This window comes from Pteropus alecto, unplaced genomic scaffold (genome assembly GCF_000325575.1).
Source record: "Pteropus alecto unplaced genomic scaffold, ASM32557v1 scaffold246, whole genome shotgun sequence".
Taxonomy (NCBI): domain Eukaryota; kingdom Metazoa; phylum Chordata; class Mammalia; order Chiroptera; family Pteropodidae; genus Pteropus; species Pteropus alecto.
In genome coordinates this window covers 145,652-161,484 of record NW_006437742.1, presented here as the reverse complement: position 1 = coordinate 161,484, position 15,833 = coordinate 145,652, and the positions used below count along the sequence as shown (strand labels likewise).

At 32.7% G+C, this 15,833-nt stretch overlaps 1 protein-coding gene across 6 annotated transcripts in view; it reads left to right on the top strand.

Annotated features, from left to right (window-relative positions):
- The window catches only part of COL4A5 (collagen type IV alpha 5 chain), a 246,222-nt gene that overhangs the window by 190,174 nt on the left and 40,215 nt on the right, over window positions 1–15,833 (top strand). For all 6 annotated transcript variants that reach the window (XM_015591652.2, XM_015591651.2, XM_015591650.2 and 3 more), the window contains exons 31-36: window positions 1,143–1,310; window positions 2,212–2,301; window positions 2,933–3,082; window positions 4,569–4,667; window positions 6,090–6,179; window positions 6,590–6,729. In XM_015591652.2, the coding sequence (XP_015447138.1) occupies window positions 1,143–1,310; window positions 2,212–2,301; window positions 2,933–3,082; window positions 4,569–4,667; window positions 6,090–6,179; window positions 6,590–6,729 (737 nt within the window). The remainder of the gene's footprint in view (window positions 1–1,142; window positions 1,311–2,211; window positions 2,302–2,932; window positions 3,083–4,568; window positions 4,668–6,089; window positions 6,180–6,589; window positions 6,730–15,833) is intronic.

Here is a 15,833-nt window from a genome sequence, read left to right as displayed (position 1 = left end):
TAAATACAATAATATAAAATCTCTCTACCTTTTTATAGTATTTTACTATAAAATGGTGACATTGGAACTGTCACCATTGTACCAACTAAATGGAATTATCTAATCTTCAAAGTTCATTTTATCAGTTTAAGGATATGCTGGATATGTGACATCAATCAGATCTTAAAATTCCAGGATCTTACTCTCTTATAAAAGTAATTGCCTATGAATCTTCAGTGGTATAATTAGATCTTATTGTTGAAGGGAAACTTGGAATGGTCCCAGCTTCCAGTCAGTTATGCCAGATCCCCATTTATCAGATAAAGAACAACAATATTAAGTGACTCATTAAATCATATGTCTATTAGGTATTGGAGTAGGAACTTGCACCATATTTGTAGGTTAATTTTTTCCCTAAACATATTCCTTTACTTACCACTTTGTTTTTGGTGAGTAGTTCAGTCTTCCAGAAACTTACTAAAATTAAATATTTTTGCAACGTCATATTTTTTTTTCCTGTAAAATCCTAGTCGGAATACTGAGAAACAAAAGTTAACAACAAAAACATAATAATTATTAAAACAACATGTACAGAGCCAAAATAAACTCAAAAAGATCCATTAATTACTCAATAATTAATCATTTTTTGTGGATTATAGAAGTATATCCTAATAATTTATAATATTTTAGAGCAATGCAAATCCAAGGACTAGCATTGAATCGCAGGCTGTTAACCAATCTGCAATAGAATTAGAATAAATTGAGAATAAGCTTTTAGAAATTTTTATAGCAGTTTGACAGTATAATTCTATTTGTTGAGCATAATAACCAAAAAGTAGGTTTATATGTTGTCTGTCCTAGGTTTTTCATTTTATTTTTAATAATCGTTATTGTATTTTATTTTAAAAATTAGTCCAGGAATTAAGACAAGATTGATCTGTCACCAGAAATAATCTGAGAAGTTCTTTCTTAGAGAAATATATTTGGAAACCCTAAAGTTTTATTGTTAAGTCATTTTATGTGCATGATGCCAAAAATATCTCTAACTCACTCTTAGGTTTGTTATATACCAGATTCTATCAATTTTTTTGCTAGTAAAATAACCAGATAACATCTCTTAAAACTGTTCCACTACTTGTTAACATTGGCCTTGTATTAACTAGGATTGCATGGAACACCAGGAGAGAAGGGAGATCCAGGGCCTCCTGGGTTTGATGTTCCAGGACCCCCTGGTGAAAGAGGCAGTCCAGGGATCCCTGGAGCACCTGGTCCTATGGGACCCCCAGGATCACCAGGGCTTCCAGGAAAAGCAGGTGCCTCTGGCTTTCCAGGTAATGTGTTTAAGCTTTTCTCTGATTTTAGATTCAGGAAATTAAAACTAATATGACTCTGGGATATTATTCTCTTGTTGTACTTTTCTGGATTGACACTATCCCTTAAGGAAGAATATTAAATGCTATTGATTGCAGGAAAGTGACTTTGCTCTTTGTCTTTCACTTTGTGAGAATTCCAGTTATATAATGCTGTATAACAAATGACTGCAAATTTAATGGTTTAAATCAACCTTTTTATTTTGCTAAAGATTTTGTGGGTCAAGAATTAAGGGATGGCTTAATGGGATCATTTATCTCTGATCCACATGGCAACTACTGGAGTGGTTGGGAGGAAAGATCTATTTCCAAGATGGCACTTCTTTGACACCTGAGTGTTCCTTGGCCTCTTCACATGGCATCTCATTATCCATTTTGCCTCTTCACATGGCTTGGGTTCCTCACATTTTGATAGTGTCCAGGCAGTTACTCTACCTTCAGGGCATCTGGTTTCCAAAAACAAAAACTCCCTAAAACAGAAGTGAGTGTTCCGAAAGCCCCAGGTAGAAGCTGTAAGACTTCTTATGATCTAGCCTTGAGAGTCATACAGTGTCACTTAGTCAAGGGCAAGTCACAGAGCCCAAATTCAAGGAGAGAAGGATATACAGTATACAGGGATTTGTATACTTGGACATGTGATTCATTAGAGGGCTATTTTTGAAGATTAGCTACCACAGTGAGTCTTTTTATTCATGGATATTGGCAATAGTGGTCACTAAGTTTGGGGCAGTTAAAAAGGGGTAAAACTTAGTGTTTTCCCTCTTACCCTCAATAGTTTTCCAGTTGACGCCTTAAAAATTCTATTTTATCTTTCCAAGGAAAGTAAAGGAAAGGTAAAAGTCACTGTTGATATTCTTCAAAGGTGCCAAAGGTGAAATGGGTATGATGGGACCTCCAGGTCCACCAGGACCCTTGGGAATTCCTGGCAGGAGTGGTGTTCCTGGTCTCAAAGGTAATATTCAGAATTTGCTGGCAGATACATGTAAGGGAAAATTAAACATTGTTTTACTTCAGTACAGAATATTATTATTTGATTGGTTTCAAATGAGTAGTGATTATTTGTATTTTGTTTCTATGTGATATGGCATTTAAATAGGTCCTATTCTCATTTGGTGGTTTGCTTACTTTGGATACCATGAGACATGATAAATACTTAGTTCAAAATAACAAAATATACAGATTAAATTTTGATTATTTTATTTCTGTAAACTAAACACAGCAGATTAAAACATCTGCTAAAGAATATGTTTTAAATTGGAAATTCAGAGAGATCTACTCAACTTTAAAATCTCTTTTGGAAAATAAAAGGCAATAAACAAAAACAATGATACAAAAAAAATTATTATTTTTAACAGTCTTTTTTAATTGTCAAAGAATCCCAAAAGAAAGAGAGATCGTTATTGAGTGTAAAATATGTGGGAGCTCAAGTTAGTCATACACAATAACCAAGGTACATAAGTGTTTTGAGTGGTCAGTGGTCTACCCAAGTATGGAACATATGAATAATATTTATATGCATTAATCCTGGATAATCTATGGATAAATCTGATCTGTTGTGGCTTCCCCATGTTTGTTGATTTTAGGTGATGATGGTTTGCAGGGTCAGCCAGGACCTCCTGGTCCTACAGGGGAAAAAGGTGGTAAAGGAGAACCTGGCCTTCCAGGCCCTCCTGGTCCAATGGATCCAGATCTGCTGGGCTCAAAAGGCGAGAAAGGGGACCCTGGTTTACCAGGTGAGTGAACATATTTATTAAATGAATACATTTCCAGGTATATTTGAAGTTTAATTTTTAGCATCATGAAAAGCGACTTGTAGTCCTGGATTCACCAACAAAAGGTGCTTAGATGTATCAAATTTTGGTAATGAAAATTAATTTTCACTTGACTTTTACTGTTTCACTGATCAACTTTTGTTTTAATATCTTCTTTGTAGTTTATCTATCACAAACTATGAGGTTTTAAAATACACTTAAGCAGTCACTTTTAGTCACTTTTAGGCCTTCCAGAAAGTAGTATAGGAGATAGTTGAGAGAAAAAGATAAATAGCCAGAAAGGGCTTGGGAAATTTACTGGTTCTTTATTGTTTTTCCTGAAACCAGATTGGGATGAGCGAAATATTGTTACCCTGAAGTGTTTTGATGTTTGTATTATACTTGGCTTTTAAATACAGTTCATCGTTATTCTACCTTGGCAGAATAAACAATTACTGGACTATGAACCACAAAGCTCAGCCCTGGGGGAATTTGCTGAAAGTAGTTCTAGGGAACAACTTTGTTTTTATAGTTATTTTATTAGAAGAAAATAATGTATATAAAACATTTATTTTTAAATATAAATTTCTTTTTTCTTTCTATAAAAGTATAACACATTCGTAGTAAAGCATCAGAAAATATGAATAAACACAAATGAATAAAATATTGGAGTCATCGGAAGGATCACTTTACAAATTATATAAATGCCTAACCATTGTACTATAAAATTTTAAAAAGAAAAACAAAAAAAAAACCACAATCCAATCTATATAGAATAGCCTTTTAAGCAACATGCAACTTTAAAACTACCTTTGTTTCTTTGCAGTTTATAGTAAAATTTGTGGCTCTTTTTGCGTTGTAACCGTTAATATTTTCAGTTCGTATGTGCATGTGAATGTGTGTGTGGGTATGTATGTACATAGATGTTATATATTTCCCTATGAGCAGGACTTAGTGGGCTTTTTTCCTTCAAAAAAGTGTTTAAGACATTACTGTAGTTTTATATATCTTCACGAAAGATGCAGGGCTCCCTAATTTTTTATTACTGCTAAAATGAGATACCTTTTTTAAATTACTCTTTGCAAGACTTCTCTTTCAACTATGCCTTCTGTAAAAGAGTCAGTAAACTATATTTGCCTCTAATATAGGGTTATTAAATCTAGTTTTAGAATATAAGATATCGCCTAGAGATAATATGCCCAAAATCCTTAATTTTATAGTGTAAAAAACTGAGGCCCAAAGAGGAAAGTGACTTAATTATTGAACACTCTGAATTTCTTAATGGTAGCTAAATAAAAAGTGGAGGATTTTAGTATGAATCCAGTGTTATTGGTTCATACTATGCCAGATTATGACTGGTACTTGTATTTCACTCACATTTCAGAATTTGGTTAGCTTGCTTCGCCAAATTCATTTAATGGATTTTGATATTATCTTAACTTGTCTTTCTTATATTCATCCTTGGAAGGTATTCCTGGAGTTTCAGGGCCAAAAGGTTATCAGGGTTTGCCTGGAGACCCAGGGCAACCTGGACTGAGTGGACAACCTGGATTACCAGGACCACCAGGTAAGTATGTTAGACCACCTGTAGTAATTGGATGGCTAATCCTGAACCCTAGAAAAATAATTATGTATTATTATGTGTGATGATATTTTGGATCTGGTCATGGCAATATGCTCGGGTTTCTTCTGAGATATACAGTTCTCCTTTAGCAAAACTGTGGCCATTTGGCCCAAGTATCAACAGATAAGATTTGTAGGATGTTTTGCTTTACTCAGTTCTTTTCTCTTTGTGGTAGCAAGGTGTACACAGAATAAGAAGTAATCTAAGTAAGATGCTCTGTGTTTTTTTTTTTTTTACATAAATTGCAATGTATGTAAATAAGACAATTATCTGGTAGGAGTCTTAAGAATTTACCTTTTCCAGTTCCATTGCCTTCTGACAGGTCAATCATTAAACCATGTAAAACATATACATTTAAAAATAAATGCTGAATGAAAAAAATGATTCATATTTTTTAAGTTTCAAGGGATGAAAATTTCACAAACTATCTTTATAGTCTGTTATAGCATCCATCAGCCATTACAGTCAACATGATTTTTTTTTCTTATCTCTAATAAAACTCTTGCTGCTTCTTAAGCCATTTTCTTTTAGTTGGGCCCCTAAGAAATAAGGAGGAGCTGGTCCCCATCTTCGAAAGAGCCCTCTAGGTCAGTTATTCTGCTCTACACTCTGCACCACATTGCCTTGATATAGTTAGAAAAAGAAATTATCTCTCTTTTTACCTTTCACATCTTCTGCATTCTCTTCCCCAAGTTGGAAGTAAGTGTGAAAGTAAAAAAATAAAAGAAAAAAATGTCTAAGATAACATCGTGGGCCTTCGAAAATACCTCAGTGACACCATAGAGCTCAAGCACCTAAGCTCTAGGAAGAATGTGTAAACAGAGCAACCATGACTGTTGGGGTTGACAGTCCAGTACCTCTCCATTAACCCTTGTCTATCTGTGGCCTAAAGTACTAGGAGTATATCATGACAGGTTACCACTTTCCTCTTCTTGCTCTCACATACTCAGGATCTACATGAAAAAGCCACTTCTGAATCTTTTAAAAATAGACTCATTATATTAAATTTACCCGTGATAAATATAGTAAGGGTAGTTATACAACAAATAGGATTTCAGGTGTTTGGAATTATTTTAGGGCAAGAAACAAGATGTTCTGCTAAAATTTTTGCATTTTAAAAATAAGTAAATAAGTTTGTATTAGGAGACCTCTGTTATTGTGATTTATATTGTAATATGTTCCTAAGGAGATTTCTTTGGTACCTCTTTCTTATTTTATGCTGAATTAGATCAGTGGAACTTAAGCATGTATTAAGATTTGCTCCATCCAATCCTATGCTTGAATTTTAATTATGACCCATTGCAGGAAACCAGGCAACTTCAATATTGCTGACTTGTCTTAATTTTACCAATTTGACTTTGCTAGGTCCCAAAGGTAACCCTGGTCTCCCTGGAAATCCAGGACTTACAGGACCTCCTGGACTTAAAGGAAACATAGGTGATATGGGTTTTCCAGGTGAGTGATGAAAATCTCTAAAATATTTAGTTCCGTTATTGAAAGATGGTTCACTATCTTTGTTGCCAGAAAAGAAATTGATATTGATAGAATCAAACTGAGACAATATCTAAGGTAATTAATGGCTGAAGCTCTCTCATTACACAAACATTTGAAGTGGGAATTAAGGGACAGGGCTTTAGAAACCTTAAAAGTAAGAATTCATAAACTTAAACTTGTATATTTTCTCTAGTTGTAGCCCTTTCACTTAAACTTCTTTTAAAAGTAGGCCTGGTTGTAAAGCTCATTATTATATAACTCAGAATTTGCAGAATTCTTTAAATTTTTTTTTTGCTCGGTCATATACATCATAGATATGCCATGAATAAAACATATTTTGTAAAATATTGCATGTCACATGTTTTCAACAGGCCCTCAGGGTGTAAAGGGGTCTCCTGGTACTCCTGGAGTTCCTGGCCAACCTGGCTCCCCAGGACTACCTGGACAGAAAGGAGAAAAAGGTGATCCTGGAGTTTCGGGCATTGGTCTTCCAGGTCTTCCTGGCCCAAAGGTAATCATACTCTAGGCCTATGCCTAAGCAGATGAGATTTTTATTTAATACTATGCTCATTCCTAATTTTTCATTAAACAAACTATAGAATGACATGGTATATTCTAGGTAAGAAATGTATTCCTTCTTTTTTTTCTTATATTGATAAGTTTTAAGGTTTGCAGCCAGTCCAAATAGTTGGGGCGGGCGGCGGGGGGAATCTTTCTGATTTCTTTCTTTTCCCTCTATCTTAATCTCTGTGTATGTTTCAGTAAACCAGAGGCCTGTTCTATCTGGTTTTGGTTTTCTTTTTCCTTTTAGCGATGCAGTTGTTGGTCTGTGTCCAATTATTGTTATTAACTAATTTGAAGAGACTTATAAACAAAGTAACTCATGCAATTAATGAAAGTGTAGTAGTATTTGTAACTGCATATCTGAGGTAGTTCTCTAAAAACAGTTATACATATCTCTCTATGCCCCTAGTCAATGAGAAAACTTTCATGGTATTTCTCAAGCAATCAGATTTAGAATTTGTTTTAGAATCAGACTTAACAAATATTTAATAACTTATTGATTCCATGTAAAAAGGTAATAAATATTACTGATCTGTAGAAGTACCTTATAACTAGTGGAGATGCATCCACTGTCTGTTACATATGTTGCAAATATTTTCTCCCGGTCAATTGTTTGTCTTATGACATCGTTTAATCATTCAGACTTTAATTTGATTACCCAGTTAATTTACAGCTGTCTGCAACCTTTTTGGGCACCAGCAACTACTGGCCCTATGAGAATCTAATGCCTGATGATCTGAGGTGGATCTGAGACAGTGATACTAGCTCTACAAGTGTCTGCAAATACAGATGAAGCTTCACTCTCTCTCCTGAAGCTCACCTCCTACTGTGTGGCCCTGTTTCTAATAGGCTACTGACTGGTACCCACCTGGTCTGCAGCCCAGGGGTTAGGGACCCCTGTTGTAAGAGATAATCAAGAGAAGTTTTTGCATATTAATTGCAGATTTACAGTGTAAAGTTTATTGAAATGAATCTTAATTTTTTGTGTTCAATTTAAATTTTACTAATAATACATGAATACATGTTTTTATTAAAAGTAGTAATACAGATATATCAAGGGTAAAAGTAAAAATCTCCTTCATAAAATATCTTCTTTATTCCATTCCCCTTTTCATAGAAGTCTACTGTTAATAGTTGTGTGTAAATTTGAATCCCTTTATATATATATACACACACATACACATACACACAGAATTTTGGTTTTTCTGCACATTGTAATTATGTAGAGTCATAGAACACACACTTATGTATGTTGCTTTATCATTTATATATTTTAATCTTTCTTTTTTCTATTTATCATAAATTTCTGTCATACATTATTTTAATTTTTTTTTTATTTTTCAGTTATATTATTTTGAATGGCTGCATGATATTCCAATGTTGTTGCAAATAATATGTGTGTACACATATCTGTATACACACATACAATTATTTATTAAACTGTATAGATTCCTAAAAGTGAAATTAGTGAAATTGCTGGATCAAAAGATAAGGGCACTTAAATTTTTGTCTTTTTAAGTTTGTATATTACTAGTAAGAAATAAACTTGATTTTAAAAATCAATCAACCAGTATGAAATGAGATGTAAAAAGACCCTTCTCATCAGTGATGTAAACAAGAAGTCTTATTTACACACATTTACATACTCCAGATCTACAGGTAACCACTTTTAGTAGTTCCTCATGTACTTGTCTGGAAAATGCTTTTTTATGCATATATATGCATATGTATATGATAGATATCAATTTTAAGACTCAATTACTTACATTTAAAATCTTTGATATTGAGGTACATTTTACAATTATAATTGAAAGCATTTTTTCCTGTTATTGATACATGAAATGGTGCTGCAATCTTCCAAATGTATGTATTTAATATTTTTTCACATTAAAAAAATTAATCAGAAATTAAACAGTGTATCTATATTACTCTTCCTTAGAAAGTAAAAGCAAACCACTGCAACAGAATTGGTTTTATTCACAGACATGGAATCATACTATATATCTGCTATGGACCTAGCTATTATAACTTAGTAAATCTTAGCTATTTCCCTTATCAGTCCATAAGTATGTACCTTATTCTCTTTAATTATTATATATTATTTTTGTGTGGGTTAACCATTAATAATGTAACTTATTATGAGTACTGAAGTTGTTTATGTATTTTCATGATTATAAATATATGTACACTGAAGATCTTATCCATATCTTACATACATATCTTAAGATCGTCTAGTAAATATCGCCGTAGAATAAAATCTGAGTAGAGTTGCTGGTACCCAGCATATATATGCCTTTAAAATATCGATAATTACTGACAAATTTTCCTGTTAAGTGGCTCTACCACCTTATACTATCTTGATCAGTGTAAAACATTTTCTAATTTCTCTTCATTTTACAAATATTGGGTATTATCCGTATTCCTAATTTCATCAAACCAATGGGTAAAAAGTAGTGTATCATTGTTTAAATTTTAATTTCCCTGATTATAAGTCAGATTGCTTATGTTTATATCTTCTCAGGAAATTGTCTGTTCAAACTCTGCTTCATTTTTTTTTAGGAGGGGATTTGGTTATGTATTTCCTACTGATTTGTAGAAGTACTTTATAAATAACAAAGATGCACCCATTATCTATTATATGTGTTGCAAATATTTTCTCTCAGTCAGTTGTTTTTCTTATAACAATGTTTACTGTGTATTTCATCATGTAGAAGTTTAAAATTTTTACATAGGTGGATTTTGTACTCATTCTTTTATTGAAAAAAAAAAACTACTGAGTATGTATAATGTGCCTGGTACTGTTTTAGGTACTGGAGATAGGAGCATGAATAAAATAGGTTCACAGCCTGCATGGAGTTTACATCTAGTCAATAAACAAATAAACAAAATAAATAAGTTTATAGTATGTTAGAAGGTATGGCAAAAGTAAATCGAGGCTTGGGAATAGGAATTGCTGAGAATTGTTATATTTCAAATTAGGGTAGTAAGGGAAAGCTTCTCTGATAACAATTGATCAAGTGACCTCATACAGTGAGGGAGTGAGTCATTAAAAGACTGAGGTGAGAGTGCACTTGACATATCTGAGGAACATAAATAAGGCTAGTGTGGATTAAGCAGAGCAAATGAGGTGAAACTAGGTAGTAGATGAGATCAGGTTGGTAATGGGGGATAGATTATCTAGGGCCTTGTAAATCATAGCAAGGACTTTCAGTACTGAGTGAAATGGGGAGCGAGTTGAAAGAATAAAATGATTATACTTTAATTTTTAAAATATCACAGCTCTTGTTTTGGAAATAGATCATAGAGGAATGTGGATGGAAACAGTTATGTCACTATTTAAATAATACAGACTAGACATTTGATGGCTTCAATTAGAGTGATGGCAGTGAAAGTGGTAAGAAATGGTCAGAATCTAAGTATATTTTCCAAGTCAAGCCAGCAAAATTCGTGTATAGAATATGAGGAAAAGAGAGATATCGAGGATGACTCTAAAATTTTTATCCTGTGCAACCAAAAGAATGATATTGCTACATACTGAGATAAGAAAGATTTTGAGAAGCACATTTGGTAGGAAAGATTAGGATTATAGTTTTCTAATTGTTATGAAGACTTTTCTATCCTAAGATAAAAATAGACCTGTATATGATTTTGTTCTTTATATTTACATCTTTAATCCATTTGATTTTTTCTGTATGTTGTGTGAGATGAGGAACTAACTTTATTTTTATGTTTTTCCCCCAAATACATATATCCAGATCACTCAACCCTGTTTATTACAAACTCCATTCTTTACTCATTGATTTGAAATCTCTTTTTTAAATATTTCTAAATTTCTTCATACATATTCTTTTCTGGATTGAGTGGATTTTAACATTTATATAATGGAACCAAAATTACCATAATCTCTGAAATTATAATGACAACTGCAGAAAATGTTTCAGTTGGAAAATTTACTCAGTATATTCAACTCTTCAAGCAAGAGACTAGCTTTTAAAGTTTCTAATGCAGCCTACAAGTATATTTCAATAAGCAAATTCTACACTAAATTTAGATACTTGCAGAGCTTATAAAACAAGGAAATTATGTCTTCAAAGTAAACTGTTGCTTCTTTCAGATAGTGTTATTTTATCTTAGAATGGCGACACATTGAAAAATTAAAATTTTATAAGTCAGTAATATTAGGCACAAGCAGTCCTTGCTTTGAACAGTTCTGATATGCACAAATTTGTTACCACACTAGTTAAATAACATCAGTCCTCAACAACATGGTTCAAATTTAAGTTACAAGTATATTAGCTGTTCCATCCATAAGTCACTATGTCAATAACAGCTGGGCATCATGATCAATGAAAAATCATTTCACTTCTTTCAAATTCTTCCAGTTATATATGAATCTGTTATTCCTTTTATGCACTGGCAGCAAAGTAATTGTATTGCTTCTTTATCTTTCATTGATAAACCAATGTGAAATTTAACAAAAATGGATAATCAAAGGGGAAGTTGACCAACAAAGATGAAAGTGCAGCAAAACAACAAAAAGTGATAACACTGGAAGTAAAATTTAAACCTAATGTAAATGAGTTATAAATGAAATAGCCAACCATAAGGATGTTGACACTGCCACCATTTAAGACACTTTAGATACACAGCCAAGGGTGTTAGTAAAGGCGATCTTATCAACAGCATACAACTTTTCTCTATACATTTATTACTGATATAAAGAGGGATTTTATTGTACTTAGAAAACCTTTTAAAGATCATGGAACAATAATATTTTCCCATTGATTATTAACGTCTTTTTATATGGCTTAGCTTGCATTTCATTTTTATAGTCTCATACTATTATACAAAACAAGAAGTGCCTATATTATAAAGGAAGAGTAGAATAAAAGTTTCAGGAAACATAAAAGTGTAATTGGGGAATGTTGAGCATAAGAAAATAATTCTATAATTAGTGAATTGTTAAGAAATAAGGATAGTAGTAAAAGATCAGATGAGCATTTTACAGATATCACATTTTGAGAGAGTGTCCTTGTTAGTCAAAAAGCATAATTAATATAATAGGGTGAAAACTTGTACAGAGAATCAGTAGGCGAAAATTTGAGTCCTGAGTTTGTCTATATGGCTGTGTAAGTCACTTTGTTCTTTTGCATCTTCATTACTTTGCCAGTAAAATAGAAAGAATAATTATCTTTCATATTTCACAAAGTTATAGTGAGGCTTCATTTAGATTTAAAGAACACTTTGTAAATTTTAAAGCACTCTATACATAGTATTTATCTCTGAAATGAGAGGGCTGGACTAGATGGGATCTAAGATTTCTACAGCTCTTATTAATTTTACCCTGTGGAACTTATGAATCTGTAAAATTCTTTTTTTATTTATTTTTTATTTTTTCCCTTATTTCTTTATTTCTTAAATTTAAAAAGTTAGACATTTATACAATCCATGAAGTTTTCCCCGCAATTACTCTAGCATCCATCCAGCAATACGCACAACCATTACAATAATATTGATTTATATGCCCTATACTATACTCTAAATCCCTGCGATTGTTTTGTAACTACTAATTTGTACTTCATCCCTTCACCTTTTTTGCCCAGCCCCCTAATGACTGACCCTCCCCTCTGGCAATCACCAGTTTTTTCTCTGTATTTGTGAGTCTGTTTTCGTTTAGTTTGGTTTTTTGCGTGTGTGTGTGTGTGTGTGTGTGTGGTTGTTCCTTAGATTCTGCATATAAGTGAAATCATATGGCATTTATCTTTCTCTGTCTGACTTATTTCATTCAACATAATACCCTCTAGTTATTAGGTAACATTCTTTTAATATGTCATAATGTTTCTAACCTCCATTAATCTTTCTTAAAACCTAATCATTCTGCAGATTCAAAGCAGTCCTTATCATAATCCCAGATTGCTTTTTCTCTGAAATTGACAAGCAGATCCTACTCATGGAAATACACTGAACCGAAAATAGTCAAAATTATCTTGAAATAATAAAAGAATGAATTTGGAGGACTCTCCCTTCAGGTTTCAAAACTTACTATAAAACAACAGTAATCCAGACTATGTAATACTGGCATAGGATAGACATAGGGATCAATGGCATAGATTAGAGTCCAGAAATAAACTCATACATTTTTGGTCAGTTGATTTTCAACAAAGGTGTGAAGACAATTGGAAAGAAGAAAGAAAAATCTTTTTTAACAAAAGATGCCGGAATAAGAGGATATCTATATACAAATGAATGAATTTGCACTCCTTCCTCATACCATACACAAAAATTAACTCAAAGTATATAATTGACCTAAATATGAGAACTAAAACTATGAAAATGTTAGAAGAAAACATAACTAAATCTTCATGACCTTATGTAAGGTTAGTGATTTCTTAGATATTCTGACACCAAAAAGCACAACCAACCAAAGAAAATTATAAATTGGACTATATTATTTTTTTTTACTTCTATAAAACAGAAAGACAATCCACAGAAAGGAAGAAAATATTTGCAAACTATATACCAGAGATTTGTATCCAGAATGTATAAAGAATTCTTATAATTCAATAAGAAAGCAAAGAAACCAATTTTTTAAAATGAGCAGTATTAATTGTACCTAACAGACATATACAGGTCATTCCATCCTATAATAGCAGAGTATGCACTTTTTTAGGGAATGTGGAACATTCCACAGAAGAGACCATATGTTAGGCCAAGTTCTTCCAAAAAGTAGAAGAGGAGGGAACCACTTCCAAACTCATTCTATAAAGCCAGAATTACCCTGATACCAAAGACAGAGAAAGATACTATAACTACAGACCAATATCCCTTCTGTATATTGATATAATTTTTAACAAAATATTAGTATATCAAATTCAACCACATATTAAAGGGCTTATTCACCACGAGCAAGTGAGATTTATTCCTAAAATGCAGGGATGGTTTAATATACAAAAAATCATTAATGCAATATATCACATTAATAGAATGAAAGGAAAAACTCACATGATCATCACAATTGAAGTGGAAAACCATTTGACAAAATTCAACACCCTTTCAAGATATTAAAAAAAAAACCATTCGATAAATTAGTAACAGAAGGAAACTACCTAAACATAACAAAGATCATATGGGAAAAATCCTCAGCTAATATCATATTCAGTGGCAAAGGGCTGAAAGGTTTTTCTTTAAGATCAGGAACAAAACAAGGATGCATATTCTAGTCATTCCTATTAAACATAGTACTGCAAGTTCTATCCAGAGCAATCAAGCAAGAAAAAGAAATTTACTGAAATTTGGTTTTGTACAAAAACATCCATAGAGACATTTGGTCCATAGTTAATATAAATTCCTCTTTTCTGAAAGATTTGAACCCAGACCTGCCTACCTGACCCCATATGCTATTAACAGCTAGGCCACTGAGGCAAGAAGAGTTATTATTGTAAATACAACCACAACACAATTATTGAATCAATAAAACGTGATAGTATTTTTATATAGTAAACCCAAAGTAGAAATATAAACATGGGCTATTGAACCCAGGGACATCTTCTAAGTGTGGACATTTTGGATGAGACCAAATAGCTGCTAATCCTATGGAAAACAATATAGAAGTTCCTCATAAAATTAAAAATAGAATTACCATATGATTCAGCAATTCTACTTCTGGGTATTTATCCAAAGAAAACAAAAATATTAACTTGAAAAGATATATGCAACCAATGTTCATTGCAGCGTTATTTACATTAGCCAAGATATGGAAGCAAACTAAGTTTCTATCGATGGATGAATGGATAAAGAAAATGTTGTGTGTGTATGTAAATATGCACACACATGTGCACACACACACATGCAGTGAAATATTATTCAGCCACAAAAAGAAGGAAATCTTGCCATTCGACCACATAGATGGACCTCAAGGGCATTATGCTAAGTGAATAAGTCAGATAGAAAAAGACTAATACCACATGATCTCACTTATACCTGGAATTTATATTGAATAAATAGAAGAAAAACAACAGCACCCCCAACAACAACAACAAAAACAAGATCATGATAAAGAGAACAGATTGGTTGCCAAAAGCAGGGAGTGCAGTGAGGGGTGGGTAAAACATGTGAGGGAGATTAAAAAGTACAAACTCCCAACTATAAAATAAATAAGTGGGATGTAATGTACAATATGATGACTATAGTTAATAATACTGTTTTGTATATTGAAAGTTAACAAGAAAGTAAATATTTTTTCGTCTTTATTGAAATAATACACAATTAGTTGCTTATATTTACATTGTACAATTCAATGGGTTTTTTCCAATTATAGTTGGCATACAATAATATGCCAGTTTCAGTTTTATAGCATAGTGATCAGAGAACAACATAACTCATAAAGCGATCACCCCACAAAACCTACTACCCATCTTCTCCCTTACATATTTATTACATGATTAACCATCTTCCTCATGCTACTCTACATCTCCATGTCTATTCTGCAACTATCAATTTGTACCTCTTAATCCCTTTGCCCTTTTTTTCATCCCCTCAACCCCTTCCCATATAGTATCCCTCTAAATATTCTCTGTATTTATGAGTTTATTTCTGCTTTTGTTGTTGTTATTATTGATTTTGTTCTTTAGATTCCACATGTACATGAAATCATGCGATATTTGTCTTTCTCTGACCCATTTCATTCAGCGCAATACCTTCTAGGTCCATCAAGGCAAAATCTTTTCCCATCCCCTTCCTTTTAGGCTGTGGGTGTCTTTTCATCTGAAGTGTCTCTTGTAGGTAGCATATGTAGGAGTCTTGTTTCCTTATCCATTCGGCCACCCTGTCTTTTGGTTGGAGCACTTAATTCTTTTCCATTTGAGATACTTGTTGACAGGAATGTAGTTATTTTCATTCTTTATTCCTGTTTTTAATACATATATTTTCTTCTTAAAGAAGTCCCTCCAGCATTTCCTGTAACACTGGCTTAGTGTTGATAAATTCCTTCAGCTTATTTTTGTCTGGGAAGATCTTTATTGCCCTTTGACTCTAAACGATCGCTTTGTTGGC